This window comes from Podarcis bocagei, assembly GCF_964188305.1.
Source record: "Podarcis bocagei genome assembly, chromosome: Z".
Classification (NCBI taxonomy): Eukaryota; Metazoa; Chordata; class Lepidosauria; order Squamata; family Lacertidae; genus Podarcis; species Podarcis bocagei.
Genome location: NC_138140.1, coordinates 31,894,874 through 31,922,802, shown reverse-complemented (window position 1 = coordinate 31,922,802; position 27,929 = coordinate 31,894,874). Strand labels below are relative to the sequence as shown.

Genomic DNA, 27,929 nt, shown 5'->3' with positions numbered 1-27,929 from the left:
AGCATAGGCTTGGCTTTGCCTTCCCTCAGGTGGGATACCTGGAGGTCTCCGCCTACCCCTGTCAGTTGTCCAATCCCACCTGGGGGAAGCGTTGCCAAGGAGATCAGGCCAGGTAGGGGAGGGATTACCTGCCCACACAATAGAGGGAGGATCTTATCTGGGAATCCTCACTTGGCTCCAGAGCTTCTCCCACCCTACCCACCCTTAGTTAATGCCTTATTTTGCAGGTTAACTTTTCTTCACAGGTATGCGGGCTCTGCTACGTTAAGGTCGCTGTCAAAGGGCTGGAAAGGAATTTCCCTGCATAGGCAGGTTTCGCCTTTCCTGTAGCAAAATGTCACAACTTTGGCGGTATCAGGCCTTGGGCAGAATCCTTTTGTCCATCTTCCTCTTTGCAGCAGCAATACCAGGGTTCCCCGTTAAAGGGGTTTCTGAAGGGAGGCTTTGACCGTACGCCAAAAGGTTGTCATTGCTCTCCCCTGCGGTGGCGGCGTAACGGGGGCGGCTATCTCTGCTTGAACATATGTTCTCCAGAGCCGGCCCATCCCCCACACAAACACTGGATAACCCTGATGCTCCCTAGGTCCCCGGCTGGGGACCGGGGAGGGAGAACGCCCAATGCCTGAGCCAAGGTCTACCCACATTTGAAATTTAATAAAGTTGTGGCCAATTTAATCCCATAGCACATTGTCTTGAGTCGTTATTCCACATGACGGGAGGGGGGGCCCGCTCGGGATCTGGGGACTCCGCCTGTCCGGGCAATGCTGCTCACTGCCTCTCATGGTGTAGAAACATCCATACCTTGCTGCTATAAGCAAAGTTGCATCTCCCTCCTGCAGCTAAGGATGGGGAAGATTTGATTCATTTCGCACTTAAAGGCAAATCTACATAATTCACACTATTCTAAACAACATGTGATTAGAAACTTAGCCATCCTTTTAAATTTGTGCTTCTCAAACTTTTGCAGTGCAGTTCACCAGCCAAGTAATACCCACAAAGATGCATGTATTTAGGTGAAGTGTGTATAAAAATGCAGATACTATTTAAAAATACACCTTGTTAGGGACATTACTTTGCAAAAAATGTGTGTATTAGGGGGAAACTGAATACAAATGTGTATATTCGGAGAAATCCGCCGATTACTTTTCATGGGGAATTAAAAAAAAAGGCTTTGCAAACTGCTGTAGAAATGTGGAAAACTATACTAAAGATTGGAAAAAATGAGAAATGGCAAGCAATCAAAACTGACTGATTTGTTCATCCCTATCTGCAGTTGCATTTTCTTGCTCTCTCTGTTTTTAAATAGGGACTTATAATATTGGATTTCAATGTAACTTGCAGTTTTGCTCTATAAGCCCCTTCCCTGCAACTTCAGGTGAAGAACCAGCTGCTTCCCATTACAGGAGTAAAGGTAAAGGTAAAGGGACCCCTGACCATTAGGTCCAGTCCTGACCAACTCTGGGGTTGCGGTGCTCATCTCAGTTTATTAGCCGAGGGAGCCGGGGTACAGCTTCCGGGTCATGTGGCCAGCATGACTAAGCCACTTCTGGCAAACCAGAGCAGCGCATGGAAATGCCGTTTACCTTCCCACCGGAGCAGTACCTATTTATCTACTTGTACTTTGACGTGCTTTCGAACTGCTAGGTTGGCAGGAGCAGGGACCGAGCAACGGGAGCTCACCCCATTGCAGGGATTCAAACCGCCGACCTTCTGATTGGCAAGTCCAAGGCTCTGTGGTTTAACCCACAGCACCACCAGTGTCCCATTAGTCCTGGAATAAAGGGGGTTAAAGAGATCTTTGCTTACCTCATCTCCCCCAGAAGAGAGTGACTGGCTGAAATTAAGAGCTTTCTATTTCTTGCTCAATTCAAAATTTGGCTTAAATCTATCAAGCACTTGCTGACCTAATGAAAACAGTTCATTTGTTACAGTCTTTAAAATCTTCTTAACCAATAGTTTGATTCCTTCATAAAACCCTCCACTGACTCCAATAAGTTTCCCAAGTAGTTTAGACCTACAGGCAATATTTACGGAATCTTAAGGGATCACTTCCTAAGCTGTAACTTAAAAAAAACAAGCAGTAGCACAACCTATTATCTGTCTGGAAGCTGAATCTGCATCTATAAATGACAAAATTTACTCTCGGATGCAAGAGATTACTCATCCCCTGTCAAAAGCCACACAAATCAAGTCTGAAGAAAATGAATGCTATCAGCAGCTGCGCTCAAAGTTTGTGCCTTGTTTGAAATCCTGAATGCCTACCTAATTGCGCACTTTGCTACACAATGTTGCTCTCGATTACTTAGAATGGAGTTTAAAATGCAAGACGTGCACTGCAAAGCCAATGGAACTGCCAGGCCTTCTGTTCAGAGTATTTGGCGGTTCAGCTAATTACCCCACGTTCACTCCATGAAGAATAGCCCAGAGGAAGGGGGGGGGGACCCCATAAAACTCTTAGCAGCCTCCTGGCAAGCAGCAATAACATCTCATGAACACTCCCCCCCCCTTGCTCTGACTCTTCCCAACAGCATCTGGACGTGCATATTCAAGGGGCTGGATTAGATACCCAGGGTAACCACAGGGAAATGCCTCAGCAAAGCCAATCCAAAAAGCAAGGGGGAGAGATCTGGCAGAATGGTCATCTTAAACAGCTGCACTGTTTTAAACTGATGGATCCAGCTTTTTGTCGGCTTTGGGGCTTGTATCCAAAGCAGTGCTAAATCTCTTGCTCTCTTAACGCAACAATTAACCTTTACACAATGAAACTCCTCCCCTCTCCTCCTTTTACAGCCCCCTCCATTTGTTCTGAGGGTCCCGCCCCCCACGCTCTGCAGCAGATTTGTGGAGGGTGCAGGTTGCATATGGGACGGAGAAGGGGGGGAAAGGTTATGTTGCACTATCATAAATCCTTGCAGTAATGGAATGAGGGTGCTGGAGGGTGCCTCATTCTTCCTGACACTCAACCGAGGCAAGCCCTACTTCGGGGTTTCTGTCCTTGGTAAAACACAAACTCTATTTTGCTGCATAAAGAGGCACCGCTGATGCTTTTAAAACATCCCACTAGTGCACAAACACACACAGTGGAGTTCCTTTCAGTTCCAGATCCCTTGTCCAGATCTCTAGAACTTAAACTTGAGGAGCAAGGGGAGAATATCTCCCATAGCTCAAGTGCACCATCTCCAGGCAAAAGCATATATGTGGACACAAAATGGCAGCACCCTTTCCCTTCAAACTCCTTTGCCGCCTCGCCAGAGAGTAAAATGTGGCTGAATGTGGGTTTGAATTGCAGCTCTTATATTAGAAGTACAACCAGCTAAATCTACTGTGAGGGAAAATGGAGAGAGAGAGAGAGAGAGAGAGAGAGAGAGAGAGAGAGAGAGAATATTCTCCTCTCTCATAAAACCAGGACCCAGAGCCATTCAACAAAGTAGAATGGCAGGAGGTTCTGCAGAGACAAAAAGAAGCAGGCTACCACACAGTCATTGTTAAACTATGGAATTTGCTACCACATGCATACATAGGACTGCAGATATACAATTTCCCCCTCTATTTTTATCCAGGCAATATTGCATAGTAAGTGAGAAGTTCCTCAGCCAGGAACAGGAGAGAGGAGACATTGGAAGTTAAGTGCTCCTCTCTCCTTCCATGCCAAGTGGTCCTAACTGCAGAACTATGCCTTGGCCACCCCTTGGTGCTGGCCATGCTGCACTGGAGATGGATCCCATGGGTGGCATCCGCTTGAACAATGGAAATTTGATTGCACAAGTAGGACTTACATTTGCTCTACTCATCCTCTTGACCTGCTCTGTGGCCTGGCAAGCTAGGGAATGCAGCAAACTGAAGTTACCCCGGAAAGAAACAAGCTGAATTAGTGCCCTTTTGCAGCAGAAGGATCAGCAGCAGCCTAATCACTGCGAACACCTGTGCTGCAAGAGGCTGCTCTACTTAAAGGGGCCCAGCCTTCCCTAGTAGTCTCCTACTGTAACAGGGTGGGGAAGGGACAGGTCTTCCAGGGACTGTGGAATCAGTGCAACATCCTCAGGTTGGGGGGTCACCGGTCCCACAGGGTCATTGGGGAGCAGTTTCTTGTTGACTGCCCCTGCAGTGCCTTTCCCTTTCAGGTTTGGAGTCCTTGCTTCCATCACCTGATGAAGGGGACTCCTGGTCCCTGGTTATGTCCCTAGTCACAGCAAAAAAGAGTCTCCCTACTCTCCAGGAAAGATTTTAGTGGCATGTGGGGTGCAGGTCTGGAACTCTGCCACATGAACAGGTGTCTGCTCCCCCTGCATTGGACCTCACCCTGTGATTTGAGGGAAGAACTGAATGCAGTCGAGGATATGTGAGCCTCCGAGTATATGGTATAGGAGAGATGAGGTGGAGAAACTGGAGCCATACCACAAGATGCTGCCCAGACTTGGCTACAGCACTGCTTCCCTTCTACCTAGCAAACCTTTCCCCTCCACAATGAATACAATTCCCATTAGGTACATCTACTAGATACAGCTTGGGGCATTTCCTCTCAAAAGGGATTGTGCAGATCTGGAGAGGATATGGAAAAGGGAGACCAGGACAATCAGGAGATGGGGGTGGAGCACCCATGCAAATAAATCTTAGGTTAGGGTAGGGTTTCCCAAACTTGGGTTGCCAGCTGTTGTTGGACTACAACCCCCATCATCCCCAACTACTGGTCCTGCTATCTAGGGATGGTGGGATTTGTAGTCCAACAACAGCTAGAGACCCAAGTTTGGGAAGTTTGGGTTAGGGAACTTTGTATGGGGGTGGGTGGGAAACATGGATTACTAGGAAGAAACAGAAATTTGAAGAATCGTGAATGGAGCAAAGATAGGAACAGGCAGAAATATATTTTTTTCTGATTCCTGATGCTCGAACTCAGACTAACCTACTGTTGGCAGTAGATTGGGGGAGACGGGGAGCAAGAGGGAGCATGCAGCTCACAATTAACCAGAAAAAGAAACACATTCCTTCTTACAGCAAACTCAGGTTGTAGGTGTCATCAGGATTTTAACCAACATGGGGCCATTGAGAAACAAGTGGTGGTGGGGAATACTAGTACAGTTCATACCTTGGGTTGCAGTAGCTTCGGGATGAATATTTTCGGGTTGCGCTCCGTGGCGACCCAGAAGTAATGGAGCACGTTACTTCCGGGTTTCGCCGCTCGTGCATGTGCTCAAAATGACCTCACGCGCATGCACGGAAGCGGCAAAACGCGACCCGCACATGCGCAAACGCGTCTTACGTTTACTTCAGGATGCGAATGGGGCTCCGGTACGGATCCTGTTCGTATCCAGATGTACCACTATATAGTTGAATGAACTCTGAGGTTTGTAGAAGTTCAAAAAATATTTGGAAGAAACCCCCCCCCCAAACATATACCCATGCTGGTGTGGACTAAATGTTCTCGGTACCTAGGGCTACTTGTGAAGCAAGGCACTCCACAGGATTGAATCTTCTGCTCAACAGCTGATGAGTGAAGGGTTCTCCTTCCCTTTGCACTCCCTGTGGTGGAACATGCTGTAACTGCTTGCTTCTCCATCCCACCTGCTGCCTGCTCCAGATTGCTCTGGGAAGCCTAACCCAACCCAGAGCAACCCAGGGCTGCTCCACTTGGCTTCTGCCAAGCCTGGACCCTCTCAAATTGGCCTGATTCAGTTTGGGATTGGGAGTGAATCCAGTGCACAGCCATATTGGTGGCTTTAGAATGTAGAATGACAGTTGGAAAAGAAAAGAAAAAAACAGGGGGGAAAACACAGAATTGGGCAGAGTGTGGAATGTGCAGCTCAGAGGGAATGGGTGGCCAGATCTCTGAACAGCAGCTTTTATTTTAGGAGGGAGGACACACTGCACCCATTCTGATGCATGCCACATCTATTAAGGTGTGCCAGCAGAATGGAGCTTCCATGTTCAGAAGCAGTTAGCATCCATCTATCTCAATAGACAATGCACCTCTGGGGGTGAAGTCAAACCACTGCACTAACAGCACTGAAGTGACCTCCTTGGGCGCAAGCCTGGACAGTGTGTATGAAGGTCCTAGCCTGCCCAGATAACAAGACCCCTCCCCTCGGCCTCACTGATGTGGTCCAAAGGAAAGGAAACCAATACATCTGGCACCAGTTTGGCTGCAGGAGTTGCCCAAAGGAGGCATACAAGGTGCCATCCAACTGTCTTAGGGACTCCACTCTATATTTGCTTAGGGTTTACTCCATAACCTCTTCTTCTCCCGGAGATGTCCTATAAGGCAGCAGAGGTTTAAGATCAGAGTTTACCTGCTCCTAGAAAGGTTACCTTCCCAGGCTGATGATCCACATCTGCCCCTCACTTCTCTCTATGGCATGTGCCTTCGTGACCGTTGAACCCACTATCGGTCTTGTCCGCTCAATCTGCCAGAGCCTGTCTTCACGTGCAGGGAAATTCCCAAAATCACCGAGAGTTTGAGACCCAGCTGCTACCCTTACCTGGTTTAGACAGCCTATTGAAGCAGTTTCCTGGGGTGTGGCTGCTGTGGCACACTGACAACATCCAGGAGCCACAGCTGAGAGCTGAGTGCACACTGGGGACCAAAGGTGGACCAACTACCTCAGAAGGAACACGTGTCCCCCACCAGAGGTACCACCCGTAATTCCCCACACACCCCTCAGAAGCAGTATTCAGAAGCAGAATATCTCTGATTAACAGATAATGGGGACAAACAAAAAGGGAGCTGCTATACCCATGGGCTTGTATCCAATGCATCACTAAGTAACTTGTTCAATTACAAAATGATTTATGCCTGCACAACCAGACTTTTGCCCCTCTCCACACTGCAGCATGCCACCTAAATCTGCTCTGGGTTTCCCCCAAGCCTCCTGGAGGAGGGTGCAGGGTGTGGGTGGAGAAGAAGGGGGAAAATTGAATTGTACAAGGGCAAATTATCATGCTAATGGAACAAGTGCATTGGATACTGCCCATTCTGCCCATTCTTCAAAAGTTTTCGCTGTTGGGAACAAAAAGCTTCGCTTGATTGCTCTCTGGTGCAAGTAATCCAGCTAAGCATTTCTTATATACTCAAGGAATGGCATGGCTTACAAATCCATCATTTCAGAAGTACATTGCAGGGTGATAAGCTGGGGGAAAAAAATCTACATTAGCCTTTACTTGAAAAACAACACACATAACACTGGATTGTCAGATGTGCCCACCAGCATAGACACAAATTTAGAGACAACTCTATATTATCAACACATAGCAATGAATGATTTCTCTTAGGATAGGACAGTCATTTAGCAAGGAATTACCTTCCTCATGGATGTGCCTCCTTGTCGCTCAGTGGCAGAACTCACATACCTGCAGAGAGATTGAGGGGAAAGGAAGAGTCTATAACTTCAGACAAATACAATCTGAATGAATAATAAATATGGTTTATTTGCTCAGTGACTGCCTGATTTACTTGCCTGCCTGAGCATGGGGCTTATTCACCTAGCACGTCTCTCTTACACACAGACGTTGATCCGAAGACGGATCAATGAATAAGTAGGTAGTTCTTAGACCTGCTCAGTAAGAGCCACACAAACAACGGCTCCCCCAAATCAAAGAAGAACAGGGTCATTCAAAGTCTTCTGAGCTATTTAATACAACGTGCGTTGATTTGGTCTGTAAAGAAGATTGCAAAATCAGGGAAAAGTCTGCTCAAAATGCTAGCTTTAAGAAAAGCTTGGCGGAGAGGGAGATCAGCCTAAGAAAATGTAACTGGTTCATGGGAAAGCATCTGCTTTAGCAATCCTCAAAGCTGATTAGCTGATCTCTATTAATGCTAGCATTAGGGGCTGGGGGTTGGGAATGAGAAGGTGGAAAACAAGTGTCTCCAGAAAGAATTGAAGCCAATCTGACATAGTTAGGAACATGGAAAGCTGCATTGGTACTGAATCAAGACCCACTGGTCTATCTAACTCAGCACTCTCTACTCTGACAAGTTTCCAAGTCCTGCCTGGAGATGCTACAGTTTGAACCTTGGAACCTCTAGGTGTAAATAATATGCTCTACCAATGAACTATGGCTCTTCTGTAGGAATTAGAAGTGTCATAGTTCAGTGATACAGCATCGGCCTTTATGCAAAGTTTCAGACCCTGGCATTTTCACAGAGGGATAGTAATGTCCTCCACCTGAAACCTTGGATGACCTCTGCAAGCCACCACAGATCAGGTGTGGGGAACCTTTGGCCCTCTTGATGTTGCTGAACTACAACTCTCATCAGTCCCATCAAGCACAGCCAATTGCCAGGGTTGATGAGAATTGCAGTTCAGTAACATCTGGAGAGCCAAAGGTTTCCCATACTTGTCATGGTCAATACAGAGCTAGATGAACCAAAGGTCTGACTCAGCATAAGGCAGCTTTCCATTGAGTAAATTTCTTCAACTCCCTCTTGTATTGCACCATGAGTTTGCTTCCTCTTAAGCCTCTGTCCCACTCCTGAATTCCAGTTTCAGTAGTATTCCTGAAGTTAATTCCACAATCAGAGTGTGGTCAGTTTGTTGTGGCTTTCAGTTCTTTTGCATGTATATGTTAGTAAAACCCTACAAGAAAGCAATCCTAATGCAATCCTATATATAATTGCTTCACAATTCTTTTTGGTGTGGTGTTTTACTTCATGTGCAGTATGTACTCCTACCAAACTAATTTTTACAGAACTATACATATATATGATGGCACAGATTGCCCTTTTGCAGGGTTTTACCGTGATGCACACATGAGGAACACATAGAGTGGGAAATTGTTCTATATAAGAGCCAGAAATTAAAAACAAAAACAAGCCAGATTACTGGAGGATTCCTAAAGCATTGGTTCTATTTTGGAAAGGAGACTAGTCAGTTTGGAACTCCAAAATCCACAGGGAGTTTTGGATGTGCAGAATTTTGCAAGCATCCCAACACAGTTCTACTGTGAACCTAAGCAGATTTGACCAGGTAAACCTGAATTGGAGACAGGGAAAGGCAATTCTGACAATTTTGGTTTCCTTCAGTTTTGTGTTTTTCCATTCTTAAATTCAGTTCGCCACATTTCCAGATTAGTTCATATTTTTCTTCAGCATATTAGTGTCCATTTTTCCTAATAAGCACATATTTGTATGCATTTCCCCCAATGAACACATTTTTGCAAAGCAATCTTCCCTAATATATGCATGCTTTTCGGTATACTTGTTGGCTGGAGATCTACACTACAAGATTCAGAGACGGCTGTGTTTCAGTCCACATATTGTTTTGTAATGTGTGAATTAGGTAAGTTCGCCTTTAAATGTAAACATTTCTATTTTCTCATCCATCCTAGTGGGAGGCCCCATGCAGCCACATTTGCAGACCTTTCTAAACAAGAAGATATACAGGGAAATAATTGAAACAAACATACAGATAAATCCTCCAACATGGCTCGGCTCTCTCCTTTTCATTCTAGCAAATTCTCTCTGTCTGAGTCTCTGGCTATTTATAGCAGAATCCTTCCTAATATGAGCATCTTGCGCCTTTCTGCCCCTCAAGTAATTAAGAGTTCAGTTATAATAAATATCTGCAAATTGATGCTTGTCCAAGGGAAAGCTATTACTGAAGTTGCAACACCAATGGTGTTGAAATGGATGGCTTTTCATGCTTCCCAAAATGAAAGTCTCTAAGTTGATCCCTCTTAAACATTTCAGATCATTTGTATTCTCGAGGCTAATTCAGTGTAATGCAAAAATGGCAAGCTTGTTTCTAAAGGCTTTATCTGTACTGCAAACATCGGAATGGAACTCTGGACAGAATGCCCTCCGAGACAGAGACAGATTTAGGGCAACACAAGTGGTTCCCCAACACAGGGTGCAGAGGCCAAGGGGATTCCTTTCTGCCTCCTTCCCAAAGCCTAGTGAGGGCTCTGACAGAGTCCTCCAGCCTTCTTCCCAAAACCTAGTTAGTACTTGCCTAGTTTTGGGAAGGAGAAAAGGGGCTTTAGGACTATGCCAGAACCTGGTGCCTGCTTCCCAAAGCCTGGTGTCTTCCTTACCCAGCTTTGGGAAGGTGCCACATGGGCTAGCAGGCAGGGGCCGTCATATTTTGGCCTCTTGCAGGGCGCCATATTACCAAGGTGTGCCACTAATGAAGGGAGAGTATTAGGTGGAAGAAATGCCACATCCCACTATGTAGGGGTGGGGATTAGATTCAGTTCAGTCTAAAGGCAAATCTACATAATTCACACTTTCCAATACAAAGTCCAAACCAAAATACAAGCATCCCTTGAAATTCATACATTTTTGAATTTTGGAATGCAGTTCTCCAGCCATTCAATATATACAAAAATGCACGTTGCCTGGGTAAAGTGTGCATTAAAATGCAAATGTTAGTGACATACAAAAATACACTAGTGAAAACCGCTGTGGAAAAATAGGGATATTAGGTAAAATTGCTTTGCAAATATATAAATAATAGGCAGAACACCACTGTTCACTTTATTACTGAAGTTGCAGAACAGCATTCAAGCATGTACATTAGAAGAAATTTGCACTAAAATGCTGATAAATTTTCACGAGGACTTAAAAGAAAAAAGAATTTGCAAAGTCGTTGAAATGTGGAGAAGTGAACAATCTTCTGGAGTTTTGTTTAAGAAATCCAAGATTACATGCACAAGCTTTGGCCTGAATGATCCTATTTCAAACTGCCCATAAGGTTGCTAAAAGTTTTTGTACAATCCTGCCAGGGTGTTTTCTCTCCCTTGTTTCTGGAACCGCTGATCTGACCCATCTGGAATCTGTCAGTTTCAATGCTCAACCTCATTTTTTACAATCAGCACACAGCTGCCCTTCTGACTGGACAAAAGCCTGCTGAGGCAAAGGTTTACTGCATGTCACGAAACTGGAATAACATGAATCTTTTCTTTTTCTTTTTTTTGTGGGGAGCAGGATTTTTTTTCTCTCTCTCTCTGCAAACTTCCAAGTAAAGAAATGGGTATGCTTGGCTAACAGACTGCTGAAAGGCCTAATCATTTGGAAAATGAGAATGTATCCATGAACAGTTTCGAACACAGTGTTTTTCCCTACTCGGAGAGCACATCCATGCAGGAAGTGTAAGCCTCGAATAAAACAAAGAGATCATACAGGTAGACACAACAAAACACATGCTTCTGCAAAAAAATATGGTGGAAACATTTTGTTCATTTTGTAATGTGTGTGTAGAAAACACCAGTGATCTTTATTTGGATTCATAAAACCATCACTCGAATTGTCACATGCATGATGATTTGCATGTGGCATTCATACACTTTAATCCCCATCTAGGCAGAACAGGTCAGATGGTCCTGAGAGCCTCTAGCAAATAAATATGTGAATATTGAAGATATTAATATTGTGCATATGGAAGCAAATCGGATGAATAAAAATGGACTCTTCTTTGAAATAATTTTTTCCCAGTTCAGTCATATGCTTCACAAGTTTTACTGCAGAACTTAACTTCAAAACAACTTGAAACAAACAAATTTACATTCAGATAGATGCATAATTTGTGTACTTGTCCAGGTATAAGGCACTTTACAAAACATATTGCATCCGGAGCTAAAAACCAAAGCTCTGTCTCCTATCCATTCCAGCTTCCTGAAGAGAGATTAGTATTTCCATTCCCTTCAGTAGCTTGAGAACGAAGATCCATTCCACCCAAGATGGAAACCCACAGATTAGCATATGCATAACTTGTAATACAATCCTTTTTGTGTGATTCTGAGCTCATCCCCTTGTGAGTGAGGCACAGAGATACAGCCCCCCTTAATGATTAATGCTAGGTTCTCTCTTCAGCTCTTCTTTAGCTTCAATGGAAATTCCCATGCCGTGCTTCACAGTATACGTATAGACACTTTGGAGTTATTTCCCATTTCAATGTACATTAAACAATTATAATTAACAATTGACATATATGTTCCTCGCCTTCCAAGATCTTGCCTTTCTGAAATTACCTGGATTTGTTTTTGAAGCAGGATCACAACGCATTAGAAATTGGATACTGGTCCTCTGGGAATGCTTATGTCTCTTGTGGGTGTAAAGAATCAGAGTTTCCAATCCTAGACTCTCGTGCTGGAGCCCAGAAATCTTATTACCTACATGAGGGCTGTGGGCCCCTCCAGTCCCCTCTGTCTGGCCTTTGGGACTTTCCCCAGAGCACACCTCTCTCTGGGCCTGCTTTGCACCCTACTTGAGTGTTCTTGCCTGGCAAGAGCATGTCACTTGAACTCTGATCATGCTTCCTGCTTATCTGGATGTTATTCTGAGTGTGTGTAGAAACAGGCCTAGTGTACAAAGGTAAAATCAACATTTGTGCCGTGCCTCTTCTGGCCTCACTTTCTGCTGGCATTGGGCCCTCAGAAGGTAGCCTAGAAAGGAATGTGGCCATTTGGCTGAAAAGGACCCCCAGCCTACTCCATGGCAGCCAGAGGAATGGAGAGCCTGATCTTTGTTGTGTTACAGCACCATCACCGCAGGTGCCTCGGTTTAGTGGTGCTGCATCTTCTAGGAAGGTGAAAGGTTCTCCATCTCTGTGCTAGGTCAAGGAATGGTTGCATAAGACCAAGACATTGCCATGGTGGTTAGCGGGGAGGCTTTTCAGAGTTCAGAACTGGAGCATCCTGGGATGGGCTCACAGCATCTGACCTGAACTTTGGATCACGTGATGGAGCCTGGACATTCTTAGGTTCCCCGACATCCACATATTCCACTCGAGCAACAGAAGCTGCTTTGAAATCATGGATCAAATCTGCAAAGCAGGTGGCTTCTGGCCTGTGGTTTGATTAAAGGGACACAACTGCAGCCATGTGCATTCCCAGGCTGCCTGAGATTTCTCTTTCCTTTGCCTGCCTTTTTGGTGTTAACAGCAGTGGGAAGCAAAAGTGCTAGCTTGCTGCTAATTTGGCTACAGCCAGCATTCTTTAAGGGTCAGCAGCCTGAGGGGCTGGTGGAGGAGACCCAGCTGTGACTGAGAAACTTCTTTTGCCTCCTTTCTACTTCCTGCAGCTTTTGGACTGGAGGGCTGCTGAGCAGAAATAGCAATGACTCAGTACATTTCTGGTCAAACAGAGAGGATGAATGCATTTTGTTGGGTTTTTTCTCTGAAGGGTTTGTTTTTTTTAAAGCAGGATAGAAAGCTTGTCATATGATGACAATTAAAAATACTACTACTGAAGCTGCAGTCCTGTTCACTGTTACTTGGGAGTAAGTCTCACTGAACTCAATGACATTTACATCTGAGCAGGGATGGGGAACTCTTACATTTGTTTTGGTTTCTCTTGTTTCAGTTCTCCTCATTTCCACATCAGTTTGTGACTGATGTCCTTTTGAAAGCTCATCAGCATTTTACTGCAAATTTCTCCTAAAATGCACATTTTCCATAATACACTTTTGCAAGCCAATTTTTCCTAATATAATGCAGTACACATTACTTGGCTGGAGAACTGCATGGCAGGATTCAGAGAAGGGCAAATTTCAGGAGATGGTTCTATTTAGGTTTGCGTATTATTTCAGAAAAGTGTGAATTAAGTAGGTTTGCCTTAAAATGTGAGCTGAATGCCTTTCCCATCTCTGCATTCATTGGATTGCTCCGTGGTTAGATTGTTTTATTGTAATCCTATAAACTGGAGCAGACATTATGTTTTCTGCAGTGATACCACTGGGAATGGCCTCCTCACGACAATGACGTATATCTCGGTCATGACATCTACATGTTCCTCCTATGAGGATCAGCACCATTCCCTTTGGCTAGTGGGAAGGGGAACATCAATCCAGCCAGCCAGTTCTAGTTGCCAAGGCCAACTCAGTACATTTTTTCTGCATGAGGCAGAACAGCTAATAGCAACAACATCTGCCCCCCTCCACCCCACCAGACGCACAGTGTACATGGCTGGCCAAGTTATTTAGCACCTGAGGCAGAAAGCGCCACAAATGCCTCTGCCTGGAAGCAAGGATACAAAAATAAATAAATACATTAAATAGCGACCAAATATGTGACCCCAAACCAGCTGCCTCAGACGTTCATTCATTCTGCTTAATAATAGAGCCAGCCAGGGTTTGTTGGTAGGACATTGGGTCCTACATCTGAGCACTAGGACTGCAATCCTCTTTCCTCACCTTGATGGGTCCATTTGTGGAATGACCTCCCTTCTGATGGTGCATCTCACAACATCAATGTGTGCTTTTCAACTATCACTCAAGAAGCATCTCGTTACCCACATCTATGGCTATCACTTACATCACTGTTCTGTATTGCCTTTTTCTTAATTTTGTTCTTGCTTTGCTTCATGGTTTTACTGTATGATTTTAATGATCATTTGAACCTGTTTTAATTGAATATATATATATATATATATCCCTTGGGACCATTTGATGGGATATAAGTACAAATAATAAGTAAATAAATGCAAGAAAAGCTACAGTAATCAAGGGCAGGTTTCAATATCTGGTCAAATGAGGAATGATCTTAACAACAACTCTTGGGAGACATAGGCAAGTTGTGTGCTGGCTGAACGAGCTTCCCATTGCATGCTTATAACGAAATCTTAATAAAGCTCTGATTGCCATGCTAAAAACGAACAGCAAGTGCTTCTTGTTCATTTGAACAACCACACAGTGGCAATCCACCAAACGCACACATGGGTCCTGTAAATAAATGTATTAAGCTGACAATAAGGACAAGCATTTACGTAATCACAGTGCCAGTATTTCTTCTGTTCACCCAATGTTAATTAGAGTGAAAAGGATTTTTTTTTAATAATAAAAAAGTTGTTTCATTTAAACAACACAGCGGGGCCCCTCAAGACGTGTGCATAATCCAAGACAGAGATTGTTTTGTCTCTCTGCCTCTTCAGCAAGGTAATTTACATTTCCTATTAAATAAATAAAACGAGATGAAGAGAAAGTTAGGAACAAATGCACTGGAGTCTTCTGACAACACTCAAGAAGAGGCAGTGCAAGAGTGGGGCACATGGCATTACGCTCACAAGGACTGTCCTGGAATCAGCCTCTGCATAAGAAAAACCCTCCTGGATCAGGCCAATGGCCCATCTAGTCCAGGATCCTGTTCTTGCAGTGGCCAACTTAGATGCTTGTGGGAAACCTGTAGGCTGGACATAAGCACCAACATGCGATTCCCAGTGACTAGTAGTCAGAAGTGGGTATTCTTATCAAAACTGTCTGTGGACCCCCTGATCTGGGGCCTGATCTTGCACTTTGGGGTGGCCCTGATCCAGATCCGACACAGAGGAACAGCCCTAATGTTTAAATGTGTGGTTGACAGAGGGAAGGGAAAGAAGGAGTAGCTGTAGGTGAACAGAGTTGTGTTGCTTACCTGATTTCTCAACACCACATGCCCCGAGGCTGGATTACTGCAATGTGCTGTATGTGGGGCTGCCCTTGGGCCCACTTCAGAAGCTCCTGCTGGAGCAGAATGCAGAAGCCAGATTGCTGATGGGGGCATCTAGCCAACAACAACAGCAGCACTATTCTGCATTGGCTGCCCATCTACAACCAGGTTCAAGGCCCTTGTATTAATTTTAAAATTCCCGAACAATTTAGATCCAGGGTACCCCAGGGACTACCTGAACCCTTATATCCCAGCTTGATCACTGATATCATCTGTAAGAATGTAGCTGGAAATTCTCCAAATTGGTGACAACAAAAAACTGAGCTTGCAGTGCCAATGGCCCAGTATTATAGAATACTCTGCCAGTAGAGATTTAGTGGGCACTTTCTATGCCAACTTTTAAATGCCTGCTGATAACTTTTCTATTCTGCCAGGCCTATGCAGGCATCTTTCTATAACAGCTGATTTCTGATTTTAACTTTTTTTTATTTGGTTTTTATTACATGGTTTTATGTGCAATTGTTGTAAACCGCTCTGATGTTACCGCATGGGCCTGAATATAAGCCACACTTTCCCCCCAAATTCCGACCATGAAAAGTTAAAGTGCGGCTTAAATTCGTGACCTTACAAAAATTGGCTTTTACACCCCAACCATTTCAGTTTTAATCACGGGGTGGGGGGCGGCGGGGGGAAGATGGGATCTCCTCTCAATCCTCCTTCCGTGCCTGCAGGTTCTTTTTGGACGCGAGTTCCCACAACCTCACAAACCTGGATGCCTTCCTCCCTCTGTCTTCCTCATGGGCAGAGCAGGAGCCTGAAAGCCTGGCCAGGAATTCAAGAGGGAGGCTCCCAGCTTGTGGAAGCAGAATCACGGCTCTGCCCCCGCCCTTTGTCCAGTCTCTTTCCATGGAGCTGCGTGGAGGTGCCCCCCCCCCGATGTTGATGACTCCATTTACGTGTGTGAGTGCCTGTGGAAATTTAAGCGAGCGGCTTATATTCTGGTACTGCCTCTCTCTCCCCCCCCCCCGAATTTTAAAAGTGAGGCTTATTTGCGGATGCAGCTTATATTCAGGCCAATACGGTATATCTGTATATCTTTTTCTCTATCTCTCTGAGAGGCATAGGCCCAGGCTTCCCAACATCACTTCTGGTTACTGAAAGGAAGGAGGGAGAGGTCATAGGAAGCTCTGCATGATGCAGGTACAGTGGCAGGAGTGCAGCTTGGCTCCATCACTGCACTGACACACCACAGAGTTCCCAGCCGCCCCTCCCCTCCCCTTCCCTGATAGTGACGTGTGGAGCTGCAAAGCCAGGTAAGCCACACGACCCTATCCATGCTACTCTGAGAGCGCTACTGTGCATGCATACGTGAAATGAAGTCCCAGTGAGTTAAAGGGAGTTGCTTTCTAATTAGAATGCATGCTTGCCTCTGCTTCTCCCCTCCCCTGCTGCCCAACCACCCTGCCTTTTGACAGTTCCAGGTTGCTCCAGGTGTTCCAACCTGACTTCTGGTGATCTGGGGCCACCTCAAACCTGGAACTGCCTGAATTAGCCCAATTTGGGGCTGAGGAGGTTTTGGCTGAATTGGGTGCACAGCTCTAATTCTGTATATTTGTATTGGATTTGACGTTGTTCTTACATATGAAATTGTTTTATATGTGTTTTTATTGGAGATGCTTCATAGGACACAGGAATGCACGGAGGCATAGATTTCTGCCCTGCTGCATATTTGTTCATGCAGTGCTGTTTCCATTCCACTGTGGTTCTGACAAAAAGCTTACATTACTCATCTCACTGTGTGCTGTGGTGAAATTTTACATAATCATGTAAGTGTGGTTTTGGCACACAGATTACTGCGGAGTGCCTTGCAAATAATTTACAGTGGGCTTCCAAAAGGTCTAAAATGCCATTTCCTGGAGTAGATGTTAACAGTTCACAGACAATATGAAAAACTGCACTGTACACCTGAGGATGCGAGGGAGGCAGAGAAGTGGACCTTCTTTGCCACCTCAACACCACAAGATAGGCACATTGTTTACTTGTGATGTGTTGGCCTCACATTTTCCCACTTGTGCTCTCATCATCATCCAGCTCCACAATGGTAGAGAGGGAGCTCAGAGAGACAACCGTGTCAAAAGCCTGATGTGCCTTGCTCTTCCCAGCATGGCAAGGGTTTCAGCAGGGCCACCTGCTCTTTCTACTGGAAACTCCCCATGTGCATTCCGAAATCCATTGGATTCCATTAGTGTCTGGGTGTGGACCATCTTAAATTTGTCCACCAGATTACTGAATAAATAAGGGACCAGGTTTATATTGAACTCTTTGGAACTTTTGTCCATATATGTATTGCTGTGAGTTTGTGGGTGCCAGATTTCTAATCCCTGACTCAGGCGAGTGTTAAAAGCTAATCAAGCCAAGCTAGCCTCTTGGCTGATGGGCCATTAAGAGGGGCTCATGTGAGATAGCAAATGGCCTCAACAGATTTATCCTCAACAGATAAAGCCAGAGTTTAGAAAGGCAAGGGTGTGATGTGACCTAGATGCAAAAGCTGCAGGCTTGAAAGGCAGAGAGGCAGAGCAATGGTGGATTTCTGTTTGAACCCAAAGCTGCAGCTATGGGAGAAAGAAGACCCTTTTGGGTCTTGTGGCGAATCCTGTAAACAAACCATATATCACGAAGATATATGTGCCTCGTTTTCAAAAGGAAACAGAAACCCTGGGTAAGCACTTGGAACCCCTGGAATCTCGAAGTGCTTGAAGACTGGGGTGGCGTGCAACAATATGAATTATTATTATTATTATTATTATTATTATTATTATTATTATTATTATCTTTTCTAATTTAAAAATTGCCATGTTTCTCTTTACCTCGGGGGGGGGGGGTTGTTATTGGGTTGTGTTTTTTTATGTACCGGTATTTTGTGTTTTCATATTGTGATTTTATGTTGCAAACTGCCCTGAGACCTGTGGGTATACTACTACTACTACTACTACTACTACTACTACTACTACTATCCCAGTGCTGCCTGGAGACACCAGGGACCAAAACGGAGCCCTTCTGCATGAAAAGGGAATACTACTAAGCTACAGTTCTGCCCCAATCTTGAAAAGTTGTTTCGTGACATGTTTGTTAGTTCTAATAAATCAGAGGTGGGAAACCTGTGGCCCTCAAGATGTTGCTGGACTCCAACTCCCATCAGCCCCATCCAGCATGGTCAATCTTCAGGGATTGTAATGCAACAACCTCTGGAAGCCCTTTGTAATAAAAAGGATTACCCAACGATGGATTTTGGAATGATTCTTGAGCACATACACAACATAGTTTCAATGCACATTTAAAGCATATGAATTCTCCCAAAGAATCCCGAGAACTGAAGTTTGCTAAGAGTGCTGGGAATTGTAGCTGTGAGAGGAAAACTAGAGTTCCCAGGATGGTGGAAGTAGTCACATGCTTTAAATGTGCATTGAATTTTCTTTAAACATATGGTGTGGATCTGCTTATATTTCTTGCCACTTCCACATTGCACACCATCCATTATTTTGGACATAAAACTTCAGAGGCGTTTCCTTTTATTTTTCTGGAAGATTACTTGGGGGTTTATTTTAATGCTATATTTGTGCCTATTCCCTTACAGAACTAACGTCTGCTAAGAATATCTGACAAGAGTTGTAATGATGAAACGTGGCCTGATAAAACGATCCCTGTCTGCCTATACTTGGGGTTTTCAACTTTTGACATTGAACGCAAGAAGTAACATAATGCCCAGAGTGTTCAATACCAAATGTTTTTCTTTCTGCCTTAATGGGCCAATGATTGGCTACGCCACCCGTTCAAAAGAAGAGGCAAGGCAAAGCTCTCTGAAGGGCAGGCAAACAGCTGAAATGTATCGACCCCCAATTTCATTGTACACGTTTTGTAAAGGCAGAACGTGGGCTGCAGATGAAATCACTTGCAAGGGTACAGGGGGGAAGAAACATGCCCCCCCCCAGCTCATGTTGGATGCAGATGTGGGTAAATGCTTAACCTCTGTTGAATTTGTTGAGACTTAGCCCCCTTGGGCACATTCAGGACGACGAGGGTACTTTTACAACAGATAGAAAACAGGAATTTAGAGAACCTGAGAATGAAATAACATAGAACCTATGAAGAGCAGTACTGGATCTGACCATAGGTTCATCTAGGCCAGAATCTTGCTGAACTCCTTTTGGAAAGCCCACCTGCTGGTTGAAGGAAGTAGCCTTCTTCCTATAATTGCTCCCAGGTACTGGTATTCAAAGGCATGGTGCAACTGAGTATGGAGGTTGCACACAGCAGGTGTGGGGAATCTTCTTCAGGCTGCAGCACGCTTGCGGAAAGCTGCGGAGGGCTGCATTGTAGCAGCAGGTGGGACGAGATGCACACACAATAGCATGCTCTTTACTCACACAGGCACAATGTTATTCTCATGGAAATAGAGACATGTACTTGTTTCTTTGCAATTCCACTCTACACAAGTTCCACATTGTTGTTGTTGTTATTTTAAAAGCCTTCCAAAATCATTTCTCTATTCTAAATGTGCATAGACAAAAGGAACTCAATGCTCCAAGAAGAATGCAAATAATGTTAATCCACAGCTGAACAGAAAGCCCCGCCTTGCAGTTTAAAGACCCAAATGCCAAATGCAACTGCATGCCAAAAATTATGCACACACAATTGCAACATGTATGGGGAAGGTTCTGCAAGGAAACGAGTTGACCTCCACCAGGACATTTTACCCTCCACTTTGAACTTCTTCTACCAGTTCCTCTTGCAGAAGCAGATGCCATTAGACACTTTGCATAGCATCAAAACCCTTCTCCCTCTCAGCTGCTCTCTGCTGAAAAGAGGGAACAGAGGCCACTTCAAATCCAGCTGCAGGCAGCACCTGTGCTAAGCATTCCCCATTCCTGCTACAGAGGTGTGTGTCAGTGTGTAGCTTGGCCAAGATGCCTTTATGGGCTCTCCTCCCTAGGTAAACCCACCTCTTCACCACCGTCGTTTCAGTCCATTTGCTTCCCTTCTCCTGCTGGACCAAATCTGTGCCACGACCCAGAAGCGTAAGGCAAGCCAGTGTGGCAGAGTGGTTAGAGTGTTGGGCTAGGACCTGGGAGACTAGGGTTCAAACCCAGCACTTGATCATAAAGCTCACTGGATGATCACTAACTCCCAGTTTAACTTACTTCACAGGGTTGTTGTGAGGGGATACACAGGGAGGGGGAGAACCACGTAAGCCACTTTGAGCTCTTTGGAGGAAAATGGTGGGATAGATATAGAATAAGAAATAAATAAAATCAGTGAAGACACATACACCTTCTGTGGGGCTTGGCAGCTGCCCATAAATGCTGGATGCCCCTGAACTAGCTAACTTTACACTTCTATAAAAGCCCCTTGACCTATTTCATTCACTTTAAGTTACAGGTTATTACGTAGACTTCCATGGGCCAAATATCAGCTCAATTATGTATCCTTTGATGGCATGAGTCAATCTTAACATAAGGAGGTAAGAAGAGCCTGCTGGATCAGGCCAATGGCCCATCCAGTCCAGCATCTTATTTTCACAGTGCCAGACTGGACGCTCGCAAGCAGGATTAGAGCATAAGAGTCCTCTTCCTTCTTTAGTCTTTAGCGCTCTCTCCACCACTTCTGGCATCTATGGACTTACTTTACAGGGCTTTTGTAATGTTTATTAAGATTATATACGTAAAGTACTTCAAAGAGATGCACATGATGAATACTAAGCATCGCCCTTAACAATGAAGCTTTCTTCCGTTTCCATGTCATGTATGAGATTTCGCCCCTTCTCTCCCTCATTTAAAAGATTCTGGATACTAGCCCAGGATTAGTGCCAAAATAATACTGGAGCACAGGCTTTCTTGTCTCTCAAGAGCAGTAAAAAAATAAATAACCCCCGACCCAAATTTTATTAAAAAAAGACTTATGGGAAGTGGCCAGCCTCCCATAAGAACATAAGAAAACCCTTACTGGTTCAGAACAGTGGCACATTCTGTGCTCCCAGTGGCCCACCAGGATCTTAAGTGCTTGTGATTCCCAGCAACCAGTATTCAGAGACAGACTGCTTCTGAGGCTGGAGGCAGTACACAACCATTGTGACTAGTTGCTGTTGATAGCCTTAACCTCCATGAATATGCCAAGCTCTGCTTTAAAGCTTAACAGTCCAGTAGCCACCACAGCAATTCAAGGGAAACAGCCCCTAGGTCTGTTTGTGAAATACTTTTAAAACCTTAAATGCATTTACATCATGACCAGTTGCAGATGTTGTTAAAAGCAAGCAAAAATAGTCAGAAAGAGGTGTGGGGAGGGGAGGAAGCAAATGGTTCGTCACTGGACGTTAAAACAAGGAAAGAAAAAATTGTTCAAACATGTAGCTGGCACATCCCATGTTGTAAACATCTTTGAAAAAATGAAAGGATGCATCCAACTAAGTTACACTCAGGGCAAACCCACTGAAACTAATGGAGCTATGTAAGTCATGTCCATTATTTTCAATGAGACTATTTTGCACAGACTAGCATTTGATAAAACCGTATTTTTTATTTTTTTAAAATGTCAGGTGTGATGCAAAGATCAGAATAAATGAATATTTGCTCCATGTTAAAAATCCATTATATATATTTGTTTTAAAATTAAATTACCAAAAAAAGTGAAGATGACTAAAAATGGTCAATCTCCAGCGTCCATCTCTTTCTCATGTAATCTTTAATGGCCCACTTCAGAGAGGTTTTTTAATGCTGCTCATTATTGGCTACATGCTATTTGACAAACTATGCAGGGCTACCTTTTACAAAGTGCAAAGTTTGCAAGGAACTGAAAATCACAAGCACATTTTTGAAGCTCAGTTAGGGCAGCAACTCTCTAATTACAATTTGATTAGTAAGAAGGCAAAGAATAGTTACCTTTCAGAATCACCACCGACTGCCTCTCCTGCTCTCTGCAGAAAGGAAGAGGAGAAAAGAAGAAGAAGAGAGTGACGTTTAGCATTTCGGGTTAACTGAGAAGAATGAAAGAGTTCCCGAATATGATCAAAGTTACATTATCTCCAAGAAAACAAGGAAGCAGAACAAACCCCAAACCACCACCACGGCTGTTCTAACAGGAAGGAAGCTGAAAAGTTGCACCCACTCTGAACAATGATTTTACACGAAAAATGAAATACTGACCGCATAATGTAGAATAACCAGAGATGTAATGGAAATGCTTTGGGGACCGTTTCATTTTCGTTTTTAATCTGGTATAAATAATTTTCAATAAATTCAGCAAAAGGTCGATCTGTACACTGGCTCTCTTACAATTTTTAGTAGATACACACACTAGGTTTGTACACACACACACACACACACACACACACACACTCATAATGGCAGATTATACCTCCAGGGGTTGGGGAGCATTTCTTGTCAGGGAAATGGTACTATGGAGGATTAACCTTCCCAGTATCACAATTTTGGTCTAAAGAGATTCTTAATCTCAGTGTTGCGGGTTCAAGTCCCACCTTAGGCAAAAGATTCCTGCATAGCAGGGGGTTTGACTAGATGATCCTTGTGGTCCCTTCCAACTCTATGACTATGAATCTGGCCCTCTTCTTCCCACAGTCCCTCCTATTATTATTATTATTAATTACACACACACACGTTTTGTCTAGTTTGGCCCTAAAACTGGCTTTTGTTTGCCACCTGGTTGTCTGTCTGTGATCTTGTCCAGACACCACCTGAGATGCTTTTGGCGTCACGGAATGCTCAGGATCATTCTCATTGCTATAGGGAAGGGACTACCGTAATTAGTAGAAGGCTAAAAAACTGAGTAGTGAACATTCAAAGAACCCTAGATGTGGATGTGTGTCCCCATCAACTCAAGGAATTCACCCAACCATGTGGCCTCTATGAACAATGCAATGTGAATGTGTATGTATACTCAGGTGCAAGTTTGCATCTGTATCGGCCATATGTGATTGCTTCCATGCACCAGTCTCCCTTGCTAGAGGAATTTAGTTAGAGTAGCCAACTTTGGAACAGGTAAGCAGAGGAAACTGTGTCAGGGAGAGTCTTCTGGGAGGAAAACAATTTGTAAAACATTTTAGGTGTCCACAGACAATGTAAAAAGTGTGGGGTGTTTGTTTGTTTTTCAAATTAGGAAAATGTTTCCCCCTGCCCCTTTCAAAGTTAAGCATGCAGGAAAACGATATAGATTTTGAAGCCAGTCAAACAGCTTGAAAGCCCAGGCAGACATGCTCTAAAAATTGTCATACCATTTGTCTATTTGCAAACACTGGGGAAATGTGTGAACCATTTTAAAACTGCACCCTGGGACTTTTGCAAGTCAGCTGTTAGCAGTCACAACAGTGAATGGTAAGGCGCTTTGTTCCCCCGCCCCAAGATGTGTTTTCAATATCATAAGATTCTCGTGTGTAATAGCTGTTGCAGTTAGTTAATGTTGAGTGGGGCATATGGCTGAGAAGCATTGTGCACAATCCTAGAAATATTTCTGGAATTATGCAAGGGAATTTCTGATGTCTTCCCTGCAATAATACAGTGGAGGGGGAGCTCAGCTCTGGGTTGCCATCTGCTGGAGCACCAGATAGCTTATGGACCCTCCTTGCTCTGGCAAGTGAACAAAGTGCTAATTGAGGTTTTCAACTGGAGAAAAACCAGTGCACAGTAAGGCAGAGAAGGAGGGAAATAATCAAGCAGAGGGTCAATACATCTTTCCTCCCCCTACCCCATAGAGTTCCTCCTTCATACTCACAGTTTAAATCTTTTTCACAAGATTGCTGGCATTCCCAGCTTAAAGCTGCATTTCTGCTGGCTGAGTATCTTTTGTTAAAAGCTCACTGTGTTTTACAAGTCAAACCTCTGGAACCAGGAAATGATGCATAGAATTGAAGTTATGCAGATTCTAAGAACTTGAGTATTGTTCTGTGCACCACTGCTCTTTGATGTGTACACGTGTGTGTATATAAAATACCGTATTTTTCGCTCTATAAGACACACCAGACCACAAGACGCACCTAGTGTTTGGAGAAGGAAAACAAGAAAAAAAATATTCTGAATCTCAGAAGCCAGAACAGCAAGAGGGATCACTGCGCAGTGAAAGCAGCAATCCCTCTTGCTGTTCTGGCTTCTGTGATAGCTGCGCAGCCTGAATTCGCTCCATAAGACGCACACACATTTCCCCTTACTTTTTAGGAGGGAAAAAGTGACTCTTATACAGCAAAAAATATGGTAATAATGGATCAGTACAGGTGTCTCTGTTTTTTGGACTCTCCTTGGGTTCTTTGCTGCAGGACTGCCAAGGCCCCTGGCCCTCAAAATGTGCTACTACACCACTAGCAAGTAGAAGTTTAGTGCCCCTGTAGCATGAGACAAATGGTTAACCACTTTGAGCTTGCTGAGGAAAGGCAGGGTTTCAAATATTCATGTGGGTTCCATTTAAGAGCGGCAAGCATAACAGATTGTAAGCAAGCTTCCCCCTGCCACAAAGTATATTAGATATGTTTATTGCCTGAATGTAAAATCATGTAAACATCAACATCACATTCCCTTTTTTGCTCAGAATGCAGAAAGTCAGGGGCAGACTTTGGTAATATGGCACCCTGAGCGAGGACAAAATTTGGCCCCCTTTCTAAACATTTCTCATTTTCATGGTAATTCTTTTTGGTACAGTTGCTTTTTAATGGATCTTCTCAGTAGGTGCACACAAACACACAGGCACACCCCCCCTCTCCAGATACAATGACATACAAAAGCATAAATAAACTGCAATGAATTAAAACTCTCCAAATATTAACATTCAGGAATGCTTTTATATCTAAGGAAAATTATTATTTTAAAAGTTTACTTAACTCACAATTCAACCACACATCAGTTGCTCCATTCGCCATTTCAACAGCACCATTCACGAAACATTTACATAGCCATTACTCACAGCCATGCTAGAAATAGAATATGCCACTGGACTTGCCACAAATGTTCCCCAGTTTTCCTTATTTATTAGGTTTATCCAAAGATTTATGAATGTATAAAAAAAGGGTATCACAGCTACAGTCAATAAATACAAAACTGGGATCTGAATCCTTTGGGGATTGAGAATATTTAGTGTGTATACACACACACACACAATTTTTTTAAAGGCCAAATTTAACCTTGTTTTAAACATTTCAATAATTGTATTTCTTCCCATTTCCCTATTCTTCCTTGCTCTTCTACACAATCACCAACTCTTAGGCTTGATCATGTGGAAGTACCAAGCCCCCATTTCACAACAGGTTGGGTGGTGACCCACTGGATATCATGGGTTGTGAAGACCACAATTTCAATTCCACTACCTTTTTTCTTTTTGAAAACTAGAAAGGATTCCTGCTGCTGAACAAAAGAGTCTGCAGAGACTCCTCTCTGGGACACTCCAATAAGTGAAACTAAAGAGATAAAAGATGATTGCACCACAAATGTCTGCCCTGCTCAAACAAGCTCTTCTTAAAAATAGCTTGTATCATAGGGGTTAACCAAAGTCTTTCTTTCTTTTTGGTAGCACAACAGCTCTGGGCAAGAAGCTTGTCTTCTTCTGAGGCAACATACACTCGTTCAAATTGTTATTCAATTTTTAGTTCAGGGTGGGATCAGTTTGCAGGTGCAATGGGTTAATGCTAGGCACCAGAGATTCAGTAACTTTAATAACTTCTGGATCTGCCACCTTCCTTGGCAACCCCACCCCCATGCCTCCTCTACTGCAGCCAGGAGGGGGAATGATGGAGCAGGACATCTTGATGAAGAGCACTCCAACTTGTAACATTTCTTTCTTACACAAACCCACATTTATACCACATAGAACAATGCTGTCTATCCATGTGAAATTTCCCAGTGCTTTCTACCTTTGTGCGATCCTAAAACAAGACACCATAGGTTATAAGCAAGCCAACCTTGTACACCAATGGGGCTGTATTTGGGTTTCAACACTGTGTCTTGAAAACAACAGGGTTTGGTAAAACAAGCCTTATGAGGAGTGGTTGAGGGAGCTGTGTGTGTTTAACCTGGGGAAGAGAAGACTGAGAGGTGATATGATAGCTGTTTTCAAATATCTGAAGGGAAGATGGAGCACAAGCTTGTTTTCTGCTGCTCTGGAGAGTAGGACTAGAACTAATGGATTCAAATCATAAGACGGAAGATTCTGACTGAATGTTAGGAAGAATGTTTCTGATAGCAAGAGCTGTTTGACTGTGAAATGGACTCCAGAAGGTGGTGGTAGTGATGGACTTGACATGAAGAGGACCTCAATTTTGCACCTTGAAACCAACAGTTTTGTGTTTGTTTATGGCTGACATTTTAAATTATTTCACCTCTTTTTTTGGCACACACAAAAGTTAAAAGGAAGGGGGGTACATATCTGATACTGGTCATCAGATTTAATTACTCTGCAATGAAAGCTATGTTGTAGTGGTGATAAATATCAATTTAGCCTGATTACTAATATGTTATTTAACAAAATCTATGAAATTGATATTTAATTAATGAAGGGTTGACACAGAAAACCCCACTTAGCTTGAGGAGTACTTCATCATTCAAGTAGTGCTGCTGAATCTAAAGGAATGGCAAGCACCACCGTCCTTCAAGATTTCTACACCAAGGCCCTTAATTATAATCATTTTTTGACATTACCTCCTGATATCATATTAATGGGCTGACGACACAGAGCACTTCATGTATTGCAGCCATTAATTTGCAATTCACGAGCTGTATTAATTTGGAGGCATCTGCCGGAGAGACAGTCAAAATGCCTATACAAAACGAACAGCCTCTGCTAAAGTGTTTAGCAAGCTGAGGGTGAAAATAGATGCATATAAGATAATTAGTAAGAGCACCTCTCTGGATTCAAGCAGCTTTGAAGGTCTCATCCCATGTGGTATTCCTGGCTGAGTAACAGGTTGCATTCTTTAGTCCAGGCATTAATACATTTAATCTCAATACAGTGCATCTTGCAAAACCAGATTGTGAAAACCACAATTTAGGACCCAAACTATGGTTTCAGTTTGGACTATAACTTTGAGCAGGAACAGGTGTGGAACATTTTGCCTGGTGGGCCACCCTGTGATGAGTGGGAGGTTAAAATCCTGCTTCTGTGGATAACTGGCAGACATAGCCAATGCAAAATTGAATTGAACCTACTCCACTCATCATAAAGTGATGATAGCTGACTGGCAAGTGGGTGTGTTTGGGGGAAGTGGAATTGGACCCCATGGTGGGCCAAGATTGGCCCAAGAGCCAGTGGCTCCCCACCCCCGACCTCCTACTCAACTCCCTGGTCATCTGCTGGGTCACTGTTTACAGCTGTGTCTTCTGGGACATCTCCCTCCTCCCAAGCAGACACACCTGCTTTAAGAGACATCTGGTGTGAAGGCCTTCAGACTGCCAAGTGAGTGTTTCTGCGCACACTGGACTTTGCACCTTTACCCCTCTCCCAGCCTTGTGGTCTGGGAGTTGGAAGGGAGGAGAATCAAAGGTTGAGGCAGGGATCAGAGCATGCTTGCTCAGGGCCCCAGGAAATACATCCAAA

At 43.9% G+C, this 27,929-nt stretch overlaps 1 protein-coding gene across 3 annotated transcripts in view; it reads right to left on the bottom strand.

The window, feature by feature from the left end:
* LOC308579257 (connector enhancer of kinase suppressor of ras 2-like) overlaps nt 1-27,929 on the bottom strand; it is a 314,404-nt gene that overhangs the window by 44,758 nt on the left and 241,717 nt on the right. For all 3 annotated transcript variants that reach the window (XM_081180125.1, XM_081180123.1, XM_081180124.1), the window contains exons 14-15: nt 22,283-22,317; nt 7,293-7,341 (exon numbers count right to left, since the gene is read on the bottom strand). In XM_081180125.1, coding sequence (XP_081036251.1) covers nt 7,293-7,341; nt 22,283-22,317 — 84 coding nt within the window. The remainder of the gene's footprint in view (nt 1-7,292; nt 7,342-22,282; nt 22,318-27,929) is intronic.